Source organism: Anomalospiza imberbis, chromosome 5, assembly GCF_031753505.1.
Source record: "Anomalospiza imberbis isolate Cuckoo-Finch-1a 21T00152 chromosome 5, ASM3175350v1, whole genome shotgun sequence".
In the NCBI taxonomy this organism is placed as follows: Eukaryota; Metazoa; Chordata; class Aves; order Passeriformes; family Viduidae; genus Anomalospiza; species Anomalospiza imberbis.
In genome coordinates, this window is record NC_089685.1 from 71539721 (window position 1) to 71557069 (window position 17349).

Genomic DNA, 17349 nt, shown 5'->3' on the forward strand with positions numbered 1-17349 from the left:
TGCTCCTGGCTTTTTAATTTCTTTCATTTGGAGGATTTATAGCGCTCTGATGTGCCAGAATGTTTATTCCATGGGCTGCCCGTCACGTGGCACCCCACTGGCACAGCACCAGCTCCAGTCCGTGTTAATCTAAACCTCTGCAATGATCATCTGCAGCTTCTAATAAATGACTGATAACTCTGGGTGTAACTCTTGCAGTGATTAAAGTTAACATCAGCACAGAGTGCTTCAGTGTTTCAGCCTCTTCTTGACGGCTATTTGCCATTCTCCCTTTTTAGTATTGCCATCACTGAAACAAAAAGCTTCTTGTTTGAAAATTATTTATGGAGTGTTGCAGTGCTTTATAAGATTTTCATACGCCACTCTGTGAGCCGGGATCCTTTTGGATTAGAGTGTACTCTCAATTTCAGTCCACAGATGAGAACGACTTGATTTCTTTTCATAGTTTGCAGCTCCAGAAATGGCCATGAATATGTATCCTGTCTTTTGACACTCCTTTGTGCCGGCTTTTGGGGAAAGCTGTACAAGATCTGAGAAGTTAAAGACAGAGTGGACCCACAAGGCCCATCTGCCTCCCTGTGCAGGCTTGTGCTTTCTGAACCCTCTTGTATCGGGCTGGGTCCCATCTGGGGGGCTCCTGCTGCCTCCCTGGTGGGCTGCCAAACAATCTTAGATAATAAAGACTTGCTGGCACCCATCCTAAACTCCCCCTTTGTTATTTTTGCCTGGTGCTCCTGATATAAACCCAGCACTTTGTATCAAACCATTCTCCTCCATTGCTGTGATTCACATTTACCTCCATCAACGCTTTTGCATCCGTGATGTGCAAAGGCACCAGCCAAGAAGCACAACACATCCCAGCAAGGGCTGTGTGAAAACAGGACCAAACAATCAATCCCTGCCTCAATGACTCAATTGCTCAGACGAAATCAATTTATAATATGTGAGAGGAAGCAAGGAATAAACACTAAAGTCTGGAGGGCAAAGCACTTCAAAGTTACAAAAGACTAAATTGCCCGTGCAATCACGTCTCAGCCTTTGTAAACGCCACTTTCAGTGACAATGTTGTTTCCTGGTCCACCTCTCTGTCTCCCAGCCGTTCCCAAAACTAAACTGGTGGGAGATTGATTGCGATTCCTTTTCTTTTGGTCCTAGTACTCCTCCTCTCCAGATGAGGAACCGTGATTCTGGCTGGTTCACTTCCACTCTTCTTGGATCAGTCCTGCTCTGCATCTGGGCTTCTGAGTCACTTTCCCCCCCATGCCTTTCCTTCCACTTTACCTGTTCCCTCTAGCACTCCCTGTTTCCTTTATCCCTCTGACCTGTGCCAGTGCCTTTCTCCCCCTCCAGTCTAGCTCTTGCCTGCTGTGGAATTACACTCTGGCAGGCACCACGTGCCACACTGACACCACAAAGGCAGGTCCCGAGCAGCAGGACCATTCTCCCCCTTGCCACAGGCTCATGCTCTGAAACACTGGAATTTCATGGATCTCAACTGCTCCATTTTCTAGGTGTGGGCTGAAAACTCCCAGCCCACCCCTTATTTTTCTTCAGCTTTATCTTCTGATGCTCTCTTTGTAAGAAAGTTCAGTCAAGGAAGACACCTACCTAGAAAATTTCAGTCCAAGCAATTAGCTCGCCAGTGCCACAATTGGAGCATAATGGAGAATAAAGCGTTTATGACTCCTGTAAGTGGTTGAGACTCCAACTTCTGCCTGGAATAAGTGTAATTTCTGAGGAAGGATTTAAAGCTCTATTTGTGCTTTGCTCATGCACTTCACTCCTGTTCTCTGGAAACATACCCTATTGACCAATTACTCTGTGTTCAAACACACAAGCAGCAATTAACTTACTCATCTGCCTCACCTGTCACGCGTGTATTTAAAATTCTCTCTTAGCACCTCAGCGTTTCTTAATCTCGTCAGCAAAACCCAAAGCACTGATGTATTCTTAGGCACAGCACTTTTTTCCTGCTCTCTCCGAGTGTTGCACCAGTTTTACACCCCATTGAGTTCAGGAGAGCTATACAGCAGGAAATTAGGCCCAAAGTACATATAGAGGTTTAAATCCCATCCTAAAATACTGTAACACACTGCTCTGAGGCCCTCTAATGGAGACAATGGCAGCCGCGATCAGCAAAATGAAATGGAATTAACACTAAACAAAGAAATTTCCACTGGAGGAGGCAGCTTAGGGAACACATACTCAATGAGGAGTGGATAGATTCTTCTCTGCAGTTGAAGTAACTTTTATTTATGTATTTATTTGTTTATTCAGAGCAGAAGGTCAAGAGGAATTTTTTTTTTAGAGAAGCAGGGGTGGGAAGTGAATGAAATTAGATCAGAGGGAAGAGTACAGGAGAGACCTCCTGAACACCTCTGCCTGCACAACTTTGATGGGGAGGTCATTGCTACTGGGAACATCCCTGCTGTGTCTCCAAGGACAGTCTGTGGGCAGAGGTGATCCAGTGAGTGGCCATGAATAGCTGTCCATCCTCTCTGAAAATGCTACGTGTGACTGGCCTGCAGTCTAACACAGCACACTGAAGCAGCTCAGTATCCTCCCAACATGCCCCTTCCACCCTGACTGGCAGTGTGGAGCTGCCCGGGGCCACATCTGCTCCTTCCTCCCTGGCAAATCTAAGCCAGCACAATGCCAAGATCCTCCTGCTCACCAGCAGCACTTCTGAGGGATCGTGCATTGGGATTTTACCTGGCATTGTCAGGGCAAGCTTAAGAAATGTTTCAGAAATTACGGAACAGCTTTGCCTTCAGCCCGCTGGGGATACCTTTTTCTTCTGCCTCAGCTGCCTCCTCCTCACCTCCTCATCTTAAGTGTCTTAAATTAATAGGAGTTGTGGGAATTTGCTCAGGGTAATGGTAGACAAAAGTAAAGATATTTTTCTCAGTCACTGTAGGAATATACTCGCGCTGGATGCCATCAAGTTGTTTGAGTATGTTGGACATCCACACTAGAACAGCAGCCAAAGATATCTGTCATTTCTGACTCTTCCTGTAAGCATTAGTCACAGAGCTGTGCCTTGTTCATTTAAACCTGCATTCCACACTCAGAAATAGTGAAGGAAACCATGTAAAGATTGTTCCCATTTCATTAGCTGACCTGAACAAGCCATGTCAGCTCTCCAAGAAATGTAGTGGCTTCCTGTCCACCCTCGGTATGTCTGCAGCTATTTATTTAAAGCTCCTTGAGCTTTAAACAGATGCAGAGCAGCTCTTCAAATCTTGAGTTTTTAGGGGCTATTCTGAAGCACATTTAGCAGAAGAGAGATGAGGTGACACTGATTTACAGACTGGCACCAGCATTTTGTATTTCCCATCCCCAAGGATGGGTGCGGTCTGGGCTGCCATGTGGGGATAAAATAAGTGTCTGTGAAGGTGCTCCCCACTCTGCTGTCATCAAACACTGAAATAACCCATTTAAAAGTGCTGAAGAAACTAGCAGTCAGTCCCTGGTGCCTGGATCTATAGTTAGAGGGACATTACTGGATGATGTGCTCCTACCAGATTGCAGGGTTTATTTCTTTACAACATTAGAGGACTTGTCAGCCCTGAAGGGACTAAGGGAGGGAGGATGGAGAGGATGAAACCACCTGGATGTGCAGCACTGCAGGTTTAAACCTTCAAGTCCCAGGGTTCTACACACACAGCATCTGTTTAACATCCTTGCAGCTTCTGGGCTTCAGCCTGAGAATTGCTCCAGCACCATGAACCACAGAGCCTCCCCTCTGTGCCTGCATTAGGCTTTTCTTAACATTCAGAGAGAAAAAACAAAAGTTCCCCTTTTCCTTTACAGCTCCTTCACTTTTTGCCTAATGAAGGTGGAATATAAAATGTTGAAGGAAAAAGCAGTTTTTCCCCTACAGTAGAATTTCTTTTTCAGTTATTTTTAATCTGACATCTGTTTTAACATGCATTCACAGGCTGCATTTATTTTAATTTTTTCCCCTCCCTTGTGTTTTATTATTTACCTCCCGTTCCAAAGAGATCACAAAAGATTACACTTCAGTGAAGCAATAACAGCAGTGGCAATGACCTCTCTTGCTTCTCACAACTTTTCTTTATACCGCTCTGTTCCTCCTTATCTACATCTTCCCATCGCTGCCATCCCAGAGGCCTCGTTACAGCTGCTGTCACACGGGGTGGAGGCATTCATGGGGGGTTTTTGGGATTGGACAGACATGTGCTGAGTAGAACAGAAAGCCCTTCTTGTTCAGAGCCCCGATAGTCATTCTTTGCTCTGTTTCAATTCATGCCTTTAAAGAAGTTCCACCAAGAAATCACGCTCTGGGTCAGCTGCGGTGCCTGTGCTTTGAAGAAAGCCCCAGACTCTGCGGAAGGCAGCAGAAAGCAGCCAGCACTGAGACGTGCCAGCCTTCTGACATGATGCTGGCTGAATGTTTCATTTCCCCTGGAAATGAAGATAACATCCTTAATCATCTTACGTGTAATTAAATTAAATCATGGCGCATACGCATTCCTCACCTCCTCCTAAAGAGCTGGTTGCTCAGGTCTGAGCTTTAGGGTGGAAGAAAGAAGAGCTCTCAGTGGACCAGTAATCACTACAGAGAGTTTTAGCACTTTGCAGCCCCAGGGCAGCCTCTCGGGCAGTGAGAGAGCAGGGGCTGGCTGCTGCAGCTGGCAGGCTCAGAGGTGCAGCTCACCCAGCTCCTCCACCAGCCCACCTGCTCTCCAGGCCGTGACAGTGGCAAGGGACCCCTAACCCATGGGATTACCAAAACAGCCTTGGCCCAGACATAGGGAGGGAGCTGGTCGGCTGCTTTGCTCGTTTGCCTGTCTTGTTAACCAGTAAAGAGCTGAGAACTCCTCTAAGACTTTGAATAAAAGCAGAGCTCATGCTATTACTGAAATGGAAAAATCAGGTTATGGGGCTTTCCCTCATCTTTCCGGGCAAATCATCATCCATCTTAGGGTCTGGTTACTGTGGTGCATTGCAGCAGCTGAGCCTGCAAAGGGCCTGTTCAGCCTGAGGAGGAGGTGGCTGAGAGGAGACCTCACCAACGTCTGTTAATGTCTGGGGGGAGAGTGTCAGAGGATGGACCAGGTGGTGCCCAGCAGGAGGACAGGAGGCAACAGGCAGAAACTGATGCTCTGCAAGTTCTGCATGAACATCAGGAAGAACCTCCCTGTGCAGTGACCAAGCAGAACAGATCGCTGGAGAAGCTGCGGAGTCTCCCTCACTGGGTGTACTCCAGACCCCTCTGGACACAATCCTGGGCTGTGTGCTCTGGGATGACCCTGCTGGAGAGGGGAGGCTGGGCCAGCTGTGGTCCCTTCCAACCCCACCCATTCTGTGATACCTGTGATTCCTCTTCTCCTTCCACACAGAAAGCAGGACTTGAAAAAACAAGTGTAGTCATTTCCAGTATGGCTTCCTCAGTTTGTTAACATTGTTTAAGAAGCCCTTTGTTTTCATCTCAGCTAAAGAAGCAATTTTAAATTTATGCTTCCTCAATTCAGTGTTTTCAAACACTCCTTGTGATCTCAGAGATCTGAAACTTTTATGCCTAAAGAAAGCTTTGCTGTATTTTTCTGCACCCATCACCCACTTACTCCTGCTTTTAGGGAGTGCAAGGGCTGCAAACGTTCTTGGTGCTTCTTCTAAGCCTTATCACCACTTAATTTAGCACAGTTCTGACTTTCTGTGACTTTAATAGTAATAGGCAATCAGTAATTTTACCAGTGGTGTCTTTACATAAGAAGAACACTCTTCTCTCTGGTTGTCCTGTTACATAAGGGCTGACCAGAAGGACAATTTTCTTTCTCTCCTGGGCAGGATGCATCTAAATAAAAGCAGTTCCCTCCTTTTACTCCTACCCCCCCCACCAATACATATCATCCAGTTGTGATTTCAGCAAAAGCTCACCAAGAGCTAAAACTTACTGTTGGATAAAACTTACTGTTGGATAAAACTTGCTGTTGTTGTTCATGTTTTTTTTTTTTTTCTCCCCAAGAGAGGCAAGGAGCCAAAGTTCCAACTGAGCAAAATAAAATTAAAAGTAGATCAGTTTTTTCTGTCTAAGTGGCATGTGCTATGGTATATAATGTATGTTCCCTGCTTCACAAAGGAAATGAAAGAATGAACTTATATGACTGATGAAATAAAGATATCAAAGTATTACTTGCCCCAGCTGATATGTGCACTTCACATATAATTACTATTTAATATCTTTGTTTCCTACAAACCAGGAAAAAAGCTTACCCTCTCACACAATTCCCTCTTCTAGTAAATAAGCTGATGCACAATATTCTAGACTTGCAGCTTCTACTTTACTTTCTTCTTGAATTTATTCTCTTCTTTGCAAAGTAATGTGGTCTACAAAATGAAGCTATTTAAAATCCTAAATGAATAAGTGTTATAAAAATAATAAATTAGTATACAAGACTGACTTGCACAAAACATATGTTACACTCTGAAATATATTTAGACATGAGTGCATAATTGCCTGTTCCTTTTCTAATGGCCTGAAGCACAGAACTAAATGTGAACTTCTCCCAAAGTCGGAAAGGACGGCGCGCCGCCCCCTCCACACTTCCCAGGAATTCAGGTCCTCACGTGCTGCCTGCAGCCTCCACAAACTCCAGCTGAAGACCACAGCTGAAGAGCAGCAAATGGCCAGCAGGAAAAAGATGGGACAGATGGAAAAGAGGGCAGTGAAGGGTTAGGGTGAAGGGCAGCAAGACTAGGAGCCCCCACTGTGAGCACCCCCGGCCCCTTGGGGGTGGGAATGAAGATCCTGCCACGCCACCTCCAGCCTCAGCTCAGAAATTAAGGGAGTCCCTGTACTTGGTTCTCTCACAGGCTCAGTGCTGGCACAAGCCCAGGAATGCTTCTGGCCCTGCCCAGCAGCCCCACTCAGCCCAGCTGGCCTCCAGCCCTGCCTCCTCCCAGGATGGACCCCACGCCTGCTCCGGGGGCAGCAGTCTCCTGGACTGGCCCTTTGGATAAGCCCAGTCCCTTGCTGCTCCTGACGGCACCCCTGGCCAGGTTCAACCCCTCACACCCCCCAGGGCTGCCAGCAGGGGAATTGTTGGCTGGTACCAGCAGCTTCTGCAGGAGGGGTGAGAGACAAGGGTCATGTTGGTGGCCCACAGACACAGACAATGTGAACTTAACTGGAATCCCCATGGAGTTAAACAAAGACAACCAATTGCTCTGAAACACTGAGCCTTCTGCTCATTCCTCGAAAAAGAACAACCTCCAAACCAGAATCATCCTTATCTGGATGCATTTACAGACTCTGTTACTTTTTTTTCCTTTTTTGACAAAAGGTTTCGGCAGAAAAAATGCACTAACTACACTCCATCCAATCCAGCTTCTCTGAAATCACTGGTTGGCTTGGAGCTGCACAGTATTCCACATAGGTGTGTTTAATGTTCATGGAGGAGGGAAGTGGCTATCCTCAACTCTCCAGGAACCTCTCCCTCTGCAAATAGAGCTGTCACCCCTGGTGTCACCACCAGCAGCCCGTGTGCACACCAAAACTCGTGGCAGAATTTCTCCTGGCAACTTCTTTCAGCAACACAGCTCCCATGGAGACAGTGAGGCTATTCTCAGAGACCCACCTTACACGGTGAGGTGGCAAAGCTGGACCTCCACTAATTTTAAGGTACTACACAGAGTCCTTCACCTACAAACTAAAGTGTCGCCAAAAAAAAAAATTAGTTTTTATCGTCACCCAAATTGTCCTAAAGACAACTGACCACAAAACAAGTGTGGTTTGCAAGTGGCATTACTTCCCACTATGAAAGTATGGACATTTATAACATTTAATAGTATTTATAGAGCTTGAGCTAAACAGCAGCAAAATCCAGTGTGTGGTGGCTGGGAGGGCACGGCAGAGGGTCAGACTGGCAAAAACCTGGTGGGAGCTGACTTCTTATAAGAGGCTCTGTATTTCTGAAAGCTCAGCAGCAGAATTTTCCCTTCCATATGCAGGCAGGCACTTGGATTTTTCCTTGGCAAAACCGGCAATGAAATCAGAAGGAAAACTCATGGTAAAAATGGGCCATTTTCAGGAGAACAAGCGTGAAAACAGGCACAGCTCAGCCTCACCTTCTGTGTTGAGATCTAAAGCAGAAAAAGATTGAAAGCCTTGGAAATAACTATTTCCAAGAAATTAAATACCAAGAAATTAAGGCCCGTTTTTAATCCTGAGCACTTCATATAGGATTTTGCTTTCTGTATATGTTGTTTTTCTTGATTTTTTCCCTAATCAGCTTTCCTGTCTCTCCAAGGTTTTTTGTAGCACTCTAGTGATTCAGGTGGCATAGCCAGATAAATAACAGAGTTATTATCTTTATAATAAATCTCTTTGTAATAAATGCACCTTGTAGCTTGATTTACAGCAAAATCCTCCACCTCCTCTTACTTCCATGATGAGACCTACTTAAGTCAGTGAGACTAGTCATGATGATAAGATAATTAAGTTTTTAGTACAACTCTGGTTAGTGAGCAGAATGCAGTTCTGATAAAATGAATCTACTAGCTCCAGTCCGATACTCAGAAGGTGTTGGTGATTTGGGTATTGTTCTTAATGTGCTGTGAAAAAAGCACATTTTTTAACATTAAACCATTAAACCCCATACAGGACACAATTCAGATCATCTTTTAAATTCAAATATTTCTTTTGGAATGGCAAAGTTGAAGTTCAGCCAGCCTAGCAGTGACACCTGCAAACTGACAGTCAACCCCCCTACATTAAAATGGAAAGATTTGCATGAATGTGTTTTAAAATGACAGGAGACAGGAATTGGAGCTTCTAAGTAAGTTAGACTAAAATTTTAAGAGTGAAATGCCTAAAAATAGGCCCCTGAATGCATAGTTAGGCACCTATATAGAGACTGCTTGATTTTCAGTTGTTCTGATCACCCAGAGCTCCCATTAACTTCAGGAGCAACTGTGGATACTCAGCTGTTCTAGAAATCAAGCCACTTTTATTCAAGGGTCTAAATATGGATGTCTGTGCCCAAGTTTGGGGGGGAAAATAGAAAAAATAAAAAAGAGGTCTGGTTGCCTTTTTTTTTTTTCCCAACAGAAGACATTTGATAAAAGAGAAGTAATAGCCAAGTTTCATTCTTCTTTCCCGTTACAATGCCTGAGACTGAATCAACAGAAGAATTAATAGTGCAACACATCTGTGCCAGGAGATTTTTGTCTGAGGTGAATGGAAATCTGTTCCAAGATCAGTAGCTCTTAATTAGCAATCTGAAGCATTCCGTAGATATTTCATATTCTGAGACTGCAAAGTGTTACCAAGCCACCTAAATCTTTTCCATAGTATTTCAGTGTTGCCATTAATAAGCTTTTCAGGCTGGTCTGAGGAACTTTGCAAGATTAACTTTGTAAATCTGTATGTATTAACTATTTAACTATTTCAGAAATGCCACTTTTTTCTGCTTTTGGATCAAGTACAACCAGCAGACTTGAGCATATTTTTAAATACCATGAACTATGAAGAAGGGAGAATTGGGCCTTTAATTCTATCATATGCACTTGGTTGTCAGAAGACTTCTGAAAGCTGTTTGCTTAAAGACCTCTTTTGTAAAAGTAATCCTGAGTTGGTGCTGTGTCTAAGCCATTGCCAGTTCATGCTGAAGTGCATAAGAGCCAGTCACATGATAGAAAATCTGCAAGAAAAAAAGAAAATTTACGATGGAATTATATATGACTATAAAGCTGCAAGTGTCAAGGAAGTAACAAATTAAAGGCATGCCAGGTGAGGATGATAGATATTTGTTTGTGTGTGTGCATAAAATATGATGTAATATCCCTTAATATATTTTTGTTTGTAGAATATGAACTGAGGATTCTTGCTGCTGTGTTTGGAAAGAAAAAGTAAAAAGCAAAGACTCTTGCTGCTCTTAACTAAGATTTCAAAAAGAGACAGGTAGAAGTCCGTGCTTTCCTCTGGCATCTGGTTTTGACTATTTCAGTATATTTGTTTTATTGAATATATTGACTGGGACATTTTATCTGCCATGTTTTTAGACAGCATGAAACAGCAAGAGCTTTGGTCATGGTTGAGGCATTTGTGCAATTCCTGGCAGATAAAAGACAAAACCCTTAAGAAATCAGAACAAATGGTGCAACACAATCACTGGCTGTGTTCTAACAGCCAGCAGTGATGGCAGTGGCAAAGAGAAAGCTCATGCTGCTCTGTCATAACCAGGGACATAATTTTAGGTCAAGAGTGAGGCAGAAGGAGCAAGACAATATTATTCTCATTGCAGGAGTGAGACAGGGGTTTCAGCAGTCATGAATATTAACCTGACAATCTTTAAGCTGCTCTTAGAACATTTCTTAAAACATGTCAGTATTTCAAAGGAAAATAGATGAGGAAAGGAAAAAGACTGGCCCCTATACCTCATGTTTTCCCAGCAGCAGCAATGGGATAATGATCCTCAGATATTTTTCTTGGTAAAAGGTAATATCACCTCCTCTCCTGGGCTTAATGAACATGAAAGTCAGGACCAAAAGCCTTCATAGTTTGGTAGTTCCAATGACACTACACTGTTCCAAATTACACTGCATCCTTTGGGGTTGATACCCTGTGACACTGATGCAGATCATGGATAGATAGGTCAGATCTTTCTTCCCACTGGGAACTTCATCCCAAGGAAACAGTCAACATGGAAAAAAAATTCTCTATCAGCAGCACCCATACATAGGATGAGATGGGACTTTCTGCACAGCATGGAAACACACCATGAGGAGCTGTGGCACGGTGACACGAAGGGTCTGTGAGGCTCAGTCACAGCTGGGAGTGAAGAGGAGAACACTGCCATGCATTTGGAAAGACTCTGTACATGCACAAACTGAGCCTTTTCTGCCGAAATTTTGTAAAATTTTATACTGCCAACATGGCCTAGACCATGGTCAGCTGCCCCAGCATCAGAGCCCCTGATGTCTGTAATGACAGCTCAAACTTAAATAACCACTGAGCTGGAAGTGAACCTGTCATTCATAATGAATTAGAGGGATGTTCCATTTCTGTAGAAGCAGTAAGCCAGCACTTTTAGAAAGATTACTTCTGTTCTTGACGAGTTGTGAGCTGCCAACAACCAACCTGTTGCTCAATGTCTCCCAGTAAACTACTGGCACCCAGGCGGAAGAGCTCTGGCGTCAGCCACTCCACTCCCAGTTCCTCCTTCACCAGCATGAGCCAAGTAATAGCTTCCTTGGCTGTCCTAATGCCCCCTGCAGGTTTAAATCCAACCTTTAGAGAGAGAGAGAGAAAAAAAAAAAATAGTTCACCATACATTTTCATCCATCAGCAACCCTAGAAGAGCAATCAATGTTCGTAGAGCTGCAGTCTCAAAGTGCCTGTGATGTAACAGCTTTACCTGGTAAGGACCTCAGTAAGAGCCTGAAGAGAGAGGCAGGACTTCAAGCAGCTCTTCAAAATGCAATTTATTGTATCCAAGATGTTACAACAGTCCAGAGTCATGCGTGGCAGAGCCATGGCTACAGCCGCCAGTTCCAGCTGCAGACAAGCCTGAAGACCCTTTAATTTTGGTTACAATGCATTATATACTTTTCTTTTCTGAGCACCTTAATACATAAGAACCAATCTATACCTAAACTTTTACCTACAGCCTATCATAACCACTATCATTACCACATGATGGCTAACACTATCCAGTCACATGAGTTAGTATGCTACAGTTTAAGCTTAAAGTTGTTTTTCAGTTTTCTTGCAGTGGGAAATTCTTAGACCTTTTTTCAACTTGCCACATCGGCATGTCTTGTTTGCCTGTGGTATCTTTCTGCTTGGTGAAGACATCTTTTTCTTTGTGGTCAGCTTATCCTTTGGTCTAAATCCTCAAATCTCTTTCCATCTTCCCTTAACATTTGTTTTCTTAGTTGTCCAGCAAGACTGGCTCAGCAATTGTCAATTTACTCTTCTATATCAAAACTTGATTCCAACTCTATTCCGTTCTCAGGTTCTGCATTCAGGGAGCTTTCTGCCAAGTATACATATCTGTGAAACTTTCTTGTCAAGCTTTCATTCTGCCCAACACACCTGGCTGCAAAGAGCACAAGGTCTGGACTAGAACTGGGAGCTACCAAGCCTCAGCCATCACTGCCAAAGGTGATTTTCATCTTGAGGGAGCAATACTTTTTACCCCTGTGCACTTCCTCAGGAGCTGGGCTTGACGTCTAATGGGAGTGGTTTGCCTCTAGAACAAGGGATTTAGGCAGGACTGGGATATCTGCATAATCACATAGTGCCCATGTCATCATTACCTGCTGCCAATCTAATTCCAAATACACAACAACAACTGCACAACCATAAATAACTCTAAAGATGCTGCATGTGAGGTGGCTGACTGGTGGACAGCAGTGAGGACTGGCTGTGTTTTATAAAAAGCCTGTGCAGAACAGTTACACATGATTTAGCTGTACATTCAAACCTACCAGAGGTATAATTTTCAATAAAATTTTTCAAATGGGAAGTAAATGATGTCTGTCTTCATCAAAAATTGAAAGGTCTGTGTTTCACAGGAACTGCAGAGCTTCTGTCCCCCACCCCAGGCTGGGTGTGCCTTCAGTGCCTCAGTGTGGGATGTGTGTCATATCTGAAGGTGAACTGCCACGTCTCCAAAGGCACAAACACCAAGTAAAACTTGTCTTTGAGGTAAAGCATGTCTGGAATCCCATGATGGACCTGCTGTGCCCTTGACATACATCCCTAATGCCACTCCTTTGGTTATGTGCCACTTAAACACAAGACAGAGCTTGTGACACTCAGCTATCAAATCCCTCATCAAAAATGCCAAAATGTTGGCCCGTAGCAGCTACCTAAACTCTTGAAAAGCAAGGGGAATCAGGAAAAGCTCTTCCTGTATAAAAAAAAAAAAGATAAATCTGGACAACACTGTGATTCTTCTTCTGTTTCCTTCTGCCTTTACATTCTGCAAGAATTATCATTTTGTTTTTGTATTCAAGCTCCCGAAACCTCACTGCACTGAGGATTTCTTTGTGCCTTATGGACATAATAGAGGAATCAGAAAGTATCTGCTTTTAAATGTGTTTGGTAATCTTTTTTATATAGTGATTTCAGGACCAACAAACACAGAATAAATCCTTCTCTCATGCTGGAGCATTGTGATAATGGCATATTTCCAATAAGATTAAAAGGAACAAAAGCAGTTTGATAAATCCAAACCACAAAAACTGTGTTTTTGTGGATGGACAAATAGATGTGTGAGTGTATGCATACATCTGTTAACATTAGACTTCCAAAAAGAATTTTAAGCCCAGCAACTGGAAAGGTGTCTTCTAGATAATAAACAAAAGCAGTTGGAATGTGCTTTCCCTCAGGAAGAGAAATTCTAATGAAATTTGAATTCAGATTTCTTTCTAGAAATACGACATCTCTTTGAGATTATCTGTGGCAAAAACAAGTGAAGCGGAGTTAATAAGAGAATTAAAAGCATCATTCAGAACTCCTTCCCCTTTTAGCAGATTCTGAAAGCTCTTTTCTTTGCAAAAAAGCTGACAAAGACAAGCCTGTCCTCCCCTCCATTTACCAGCTTTCCAAACAGCACATCTGACTGCCATAAAAATGTAAAAAGGAAGGGGGGTTGGAATTTAATTCAAGAGCAGTACAAAGTCCAGCTACCACTTTCCTGCTGTTTCACAGTATTTCATTATTTTGCTTAATAAGTTCATCTCCTCAAGAATTTTCTCTTCACCTTACATTATTAAAAGTAATAAGTTTTTCTGGATTGGGGGTTTTCCCAACAGAAAAACCAATTTATGTATGTCCTTCAATAATGACAGGAAAAGATTATTTCCCATTATATTGCACACTTTTCATATCACCACCACAGCTTATCAGTCAATAAATGTTACTCTGCAACTTGTTCCTTTCCTTGAAGAAGTTTAATTTCTGTATTAACCTGTTTTTCCCAGGCAACGCCTTGCTAGAAAGCATCCCTACAGCAGCAAAATTAGTTTGTTAAAGAAACCATTTAGAAATTTCTTGTCACTGATAATATTGTCTTCAGTTAATAAAAGTACATAAAGTCAGTTTACATCTAATTCACTGACACACACATGCACACGGACACAAGCACTGACTCTTAATAACACATTTCATACCATGAATGCCTCCTTTGAAAGCAAAAGGTGAATTCAACGTTTATATCCAATTATGGGGACAAAGCTGTGCTAACGCAGCAGGGACCAGCTTGTGGCACCCAGCACTGGTGCCCAGGGGGGTCGCTGGCCCCAGGGATCTGCGTCACGCTGGGGCACGGGTGGTGCTCCCACAGAAACAAGACTATTGGAGCTGCTCAAATTATTGTGTGGCAGAGAGAGAGGCAGGAGGGGAAAGGAGGAGTGGGGACAGCCCAGGGATCCATGCTGACCTCATCTAGATGGCTACAGAGAGTAGATGGACACACCTGCGACCCGGTGCCGCACGTTCCTCAAGTTCCGACAGCCCCCGAAGCCTTCTCAGCCCCCATCCCACTGCTCACCCCATGTGCTGACACTGTACCTTGCTAGGCCACCTGCAGAAGGGACAGAAGGAGAAGCTGGAGAGGAGGGAAAGGTGGCCAGAAATGGGGAGAGACTCTTAGCTGGAGATATGGCTTCCTGCCCTGGTGCTGAAGGTGAGGACAAAGCCCACTGCTGAACACCAGCACCAGATCCAACTGGCAGCCCCCACCTGCCCATGGAAAAAGGAAGTGAAAGATGGCTTAAGCCCTCCTGGGAATCTCCTCCCTTCTCAATGTTTCAGCAAAAGGATGAATGCACAGACAGTTCATCACTGGCTTTGCTGTACATTCCCCTTTTCTCCACTGACCTCACCTGACAGTGACCTGATCGATGAACATTAAGTACCAGGATATAATGTTCTTCCAACCCCTGCCCCCTTTCTCCTTCTTTCCATCCCAAGCAAGGGGATACAGCTGGATCTGCCTCCATGTCCCCTTGGAAAGCCTCTCTGGCAAGGGAGGAAAGAGCAAAATGCATCCCTCGGGTTGCCAGGACAAAGTCAGGAGACACCGTTGTGTACATTGGACAGACTCAATGGCTCTACAGTTGTATAGCTCTGCTGATGTTTTTGGGAGCATGTCAGCCACTATCAGCCCTGTTATTAATGGACATGACCACCTAAATGGTGAAACAAAATTCAAATCCAGATGCATCAGGGAACTCCTTGATTGCATGAGCATTTACGGAATGAAGTCACAGTCCTTCAAGGCAGAAAACACAAAAGTAAAAAAGAAAAAAAAAAGAATATTAGGAAGTCAATCCTATCACATCCTTATTTCTTTCTGAGTGAGCCTGTTTGGTTAATTTTTACAGAGGAAATAAGAACTACCTTGTAGCCAGTTTGCCAGTAGTACTCCTTAATGGCTCGCATCATGACGATGCCAACGGGAAAGGTCGCGTTTTCCACCTCCTTTCCTGTAGATGTCTTTATAAAATCAGAACCTGAAAGGAAGCAAAATGTTTTATAGCAGTTTTAGAACAAGAGTCCCTCTGCACATACAGGTTCACAGCCTCAAAGATGACCTCCTGCTTCACAGCAATTCTGAAGCATTCCTTTACACATCTGTCCCCGTGGTGTACATAAATCATCATTTTAGTATTTCCACCAGGATCTTTGAGAATAGAAATTATTTGCATCAGGTTTTTTTAAATTTAACTTCTCATCTACTTGGTTTCACATCTGACAGTCTCAGTCTCACATTGTATCTCCTGCAGCTGTTTTTTAGAGAAGGGAAAAATATCTCATATGCATTTACTAAACCAGCTGTGTAACACTGTAAACCAAGGGAAAGCTCCCCTTTTATGCATTTTGCACTTGTAACATTGCAAGTTACTATACTTAAATCCACAGTCTGATTTAATGCACTAACAAGGTCAAAACATCTGTGTTCTTTAAAGAACAAGAGTTAGCCTTGGCTTGTTTTTTCCTGTTTTCTCACTAGTGAATAATATTCTCCGCTGCCTGCCTTAATACTTATGCAACATTCTTGTGTATTCTTGCAGTTCTGCCTTGGCTTGAAGGAAATCCTGAAGCACAGCTTAACAAAAAGCTAAGAAACTAACAAAAAACAATGAAATAATGTGCCTTGCAGTGCATGATCCAGCATTGACAGAACACAGTGACAAAACTTCCTTAATTTCATTAGGACGCACTTCACCGCTAGGAACCTACTTCTTAGAAAAGGTGTACCGTGGGATCATTAATTATCAGAAGTAATTGGGAGAAGAAGAGGGATAATTCAAACATCATGCAGTAGTGCATCATCCACTTAAGTCAATTGGAACTGCATCTGCTTCCACTTCAAATTTGGCTTGGGGTCCATTTTGTCTCTTATGTGGATGATGATGCCTCTACAACATCCCCTGGAGCAGGGAAGGGAAGTTTCAGCACTGGCTCCAAGTAAGGAGCTGCCTTGACTGCATTCTGCGAGCTGCAGCACACTCCAGAGAGAGCCTTCCTGATGGCACAGCTGAGGGGCACGCAGCTGGGTCTCAGCCTGATGGCAGGGCAGCACAAAGCCAGGCGTGTTTCTCTGGCTTTTAGACACAATCAAGTGGTACCACCAACTCTGGGGTTTCTAAGACCACACAGTTTTCTCTGCAGGCTTCCTGACTAGGCACCATGTCAGCCCAGTGGTGGTTCAATTGCACAACTTGACAACTGTGCCAACGTCCACTCTGGAGAAAAACAGCTATTTTCAAGTATTTGCAAGAAAGATTCTAACTCCCCAGTGCAAAATGTGCAATTAATAGTTGATAGGGCTTTGCAGAGAATGGAGAACACAGGAGAGACAATTGACTTGCACATTTCAGAGCTGCTCCCTTCCAGAGAGACTCTACGGACATCTGATAGTCACATTAAAACAAGGAGCAGTGGAAGTGTAACTTCAACATCACCAAAATATATTTTTAATTTCCCTTTCAAAATGTAGCACTTAAAGTCCTTCAGTGCAATACTTCTCATTTTTTCTGCTATAAGGTAAGTCAAAGCTTTTATAAGTCTTATAATTACAAGTCTCTATGGTACAGTTTCATTAAAAACTTTCATTAAACAACAGCTGCCCTTGTATATGGTCTTCTAATCAATTTGGTCAAACAGAATGACTTCTAATCAGCTGTTGATAAAAATAGAAGATGAAATTTTAATTCTAATAGATTAACCACAAACTCAAGATAGTCTTCAAAATCCATCTAGTTCTATTCTCCAGTGGATTTAACGACTATTCAGCAACTCATTACTAAATAGAACAAGATGAACATTTTCCAGTTCATTAAAGAAATGTACTATGTATTTTTGCA

The 17349-nt window shown here is 43.4% G+C and overlaps 1 protein-coding gene across 1 annotated transcript in view; it reads right to left on the reverse strand.

Moving 5' to 3' along the window:
* Positions 1 to 8636: 8636 nt before the first annotated feature.
* The window catches only part of DERA (deoxyribose-phosphate aldolase), a 46578-nt gene continuing 37865 nt past the window's right edge, over positions 8637 to 17349 (reverse strand). Inside the window, exons 7-9 of the mRNA XM_068191931.1 lie at positions 15380 to 15492; positions 11108 to 11257; positions 8637 to 9668 (exon numbers count right to left, since the gene is read on the reverse strand). Coding sequence (XP_068048032.1) covers positions 9612 to 9668; positions 11108 to 11257; positions 15380 to 15492 — 320 coding nt within the window. The 3' untranslated portion in view covers positions 8637 to 9611. The remainder of the gene's footprint in view (positions 9669 to 11107; positions 11258 to 15379; positions 15493 to 17349) is intronic.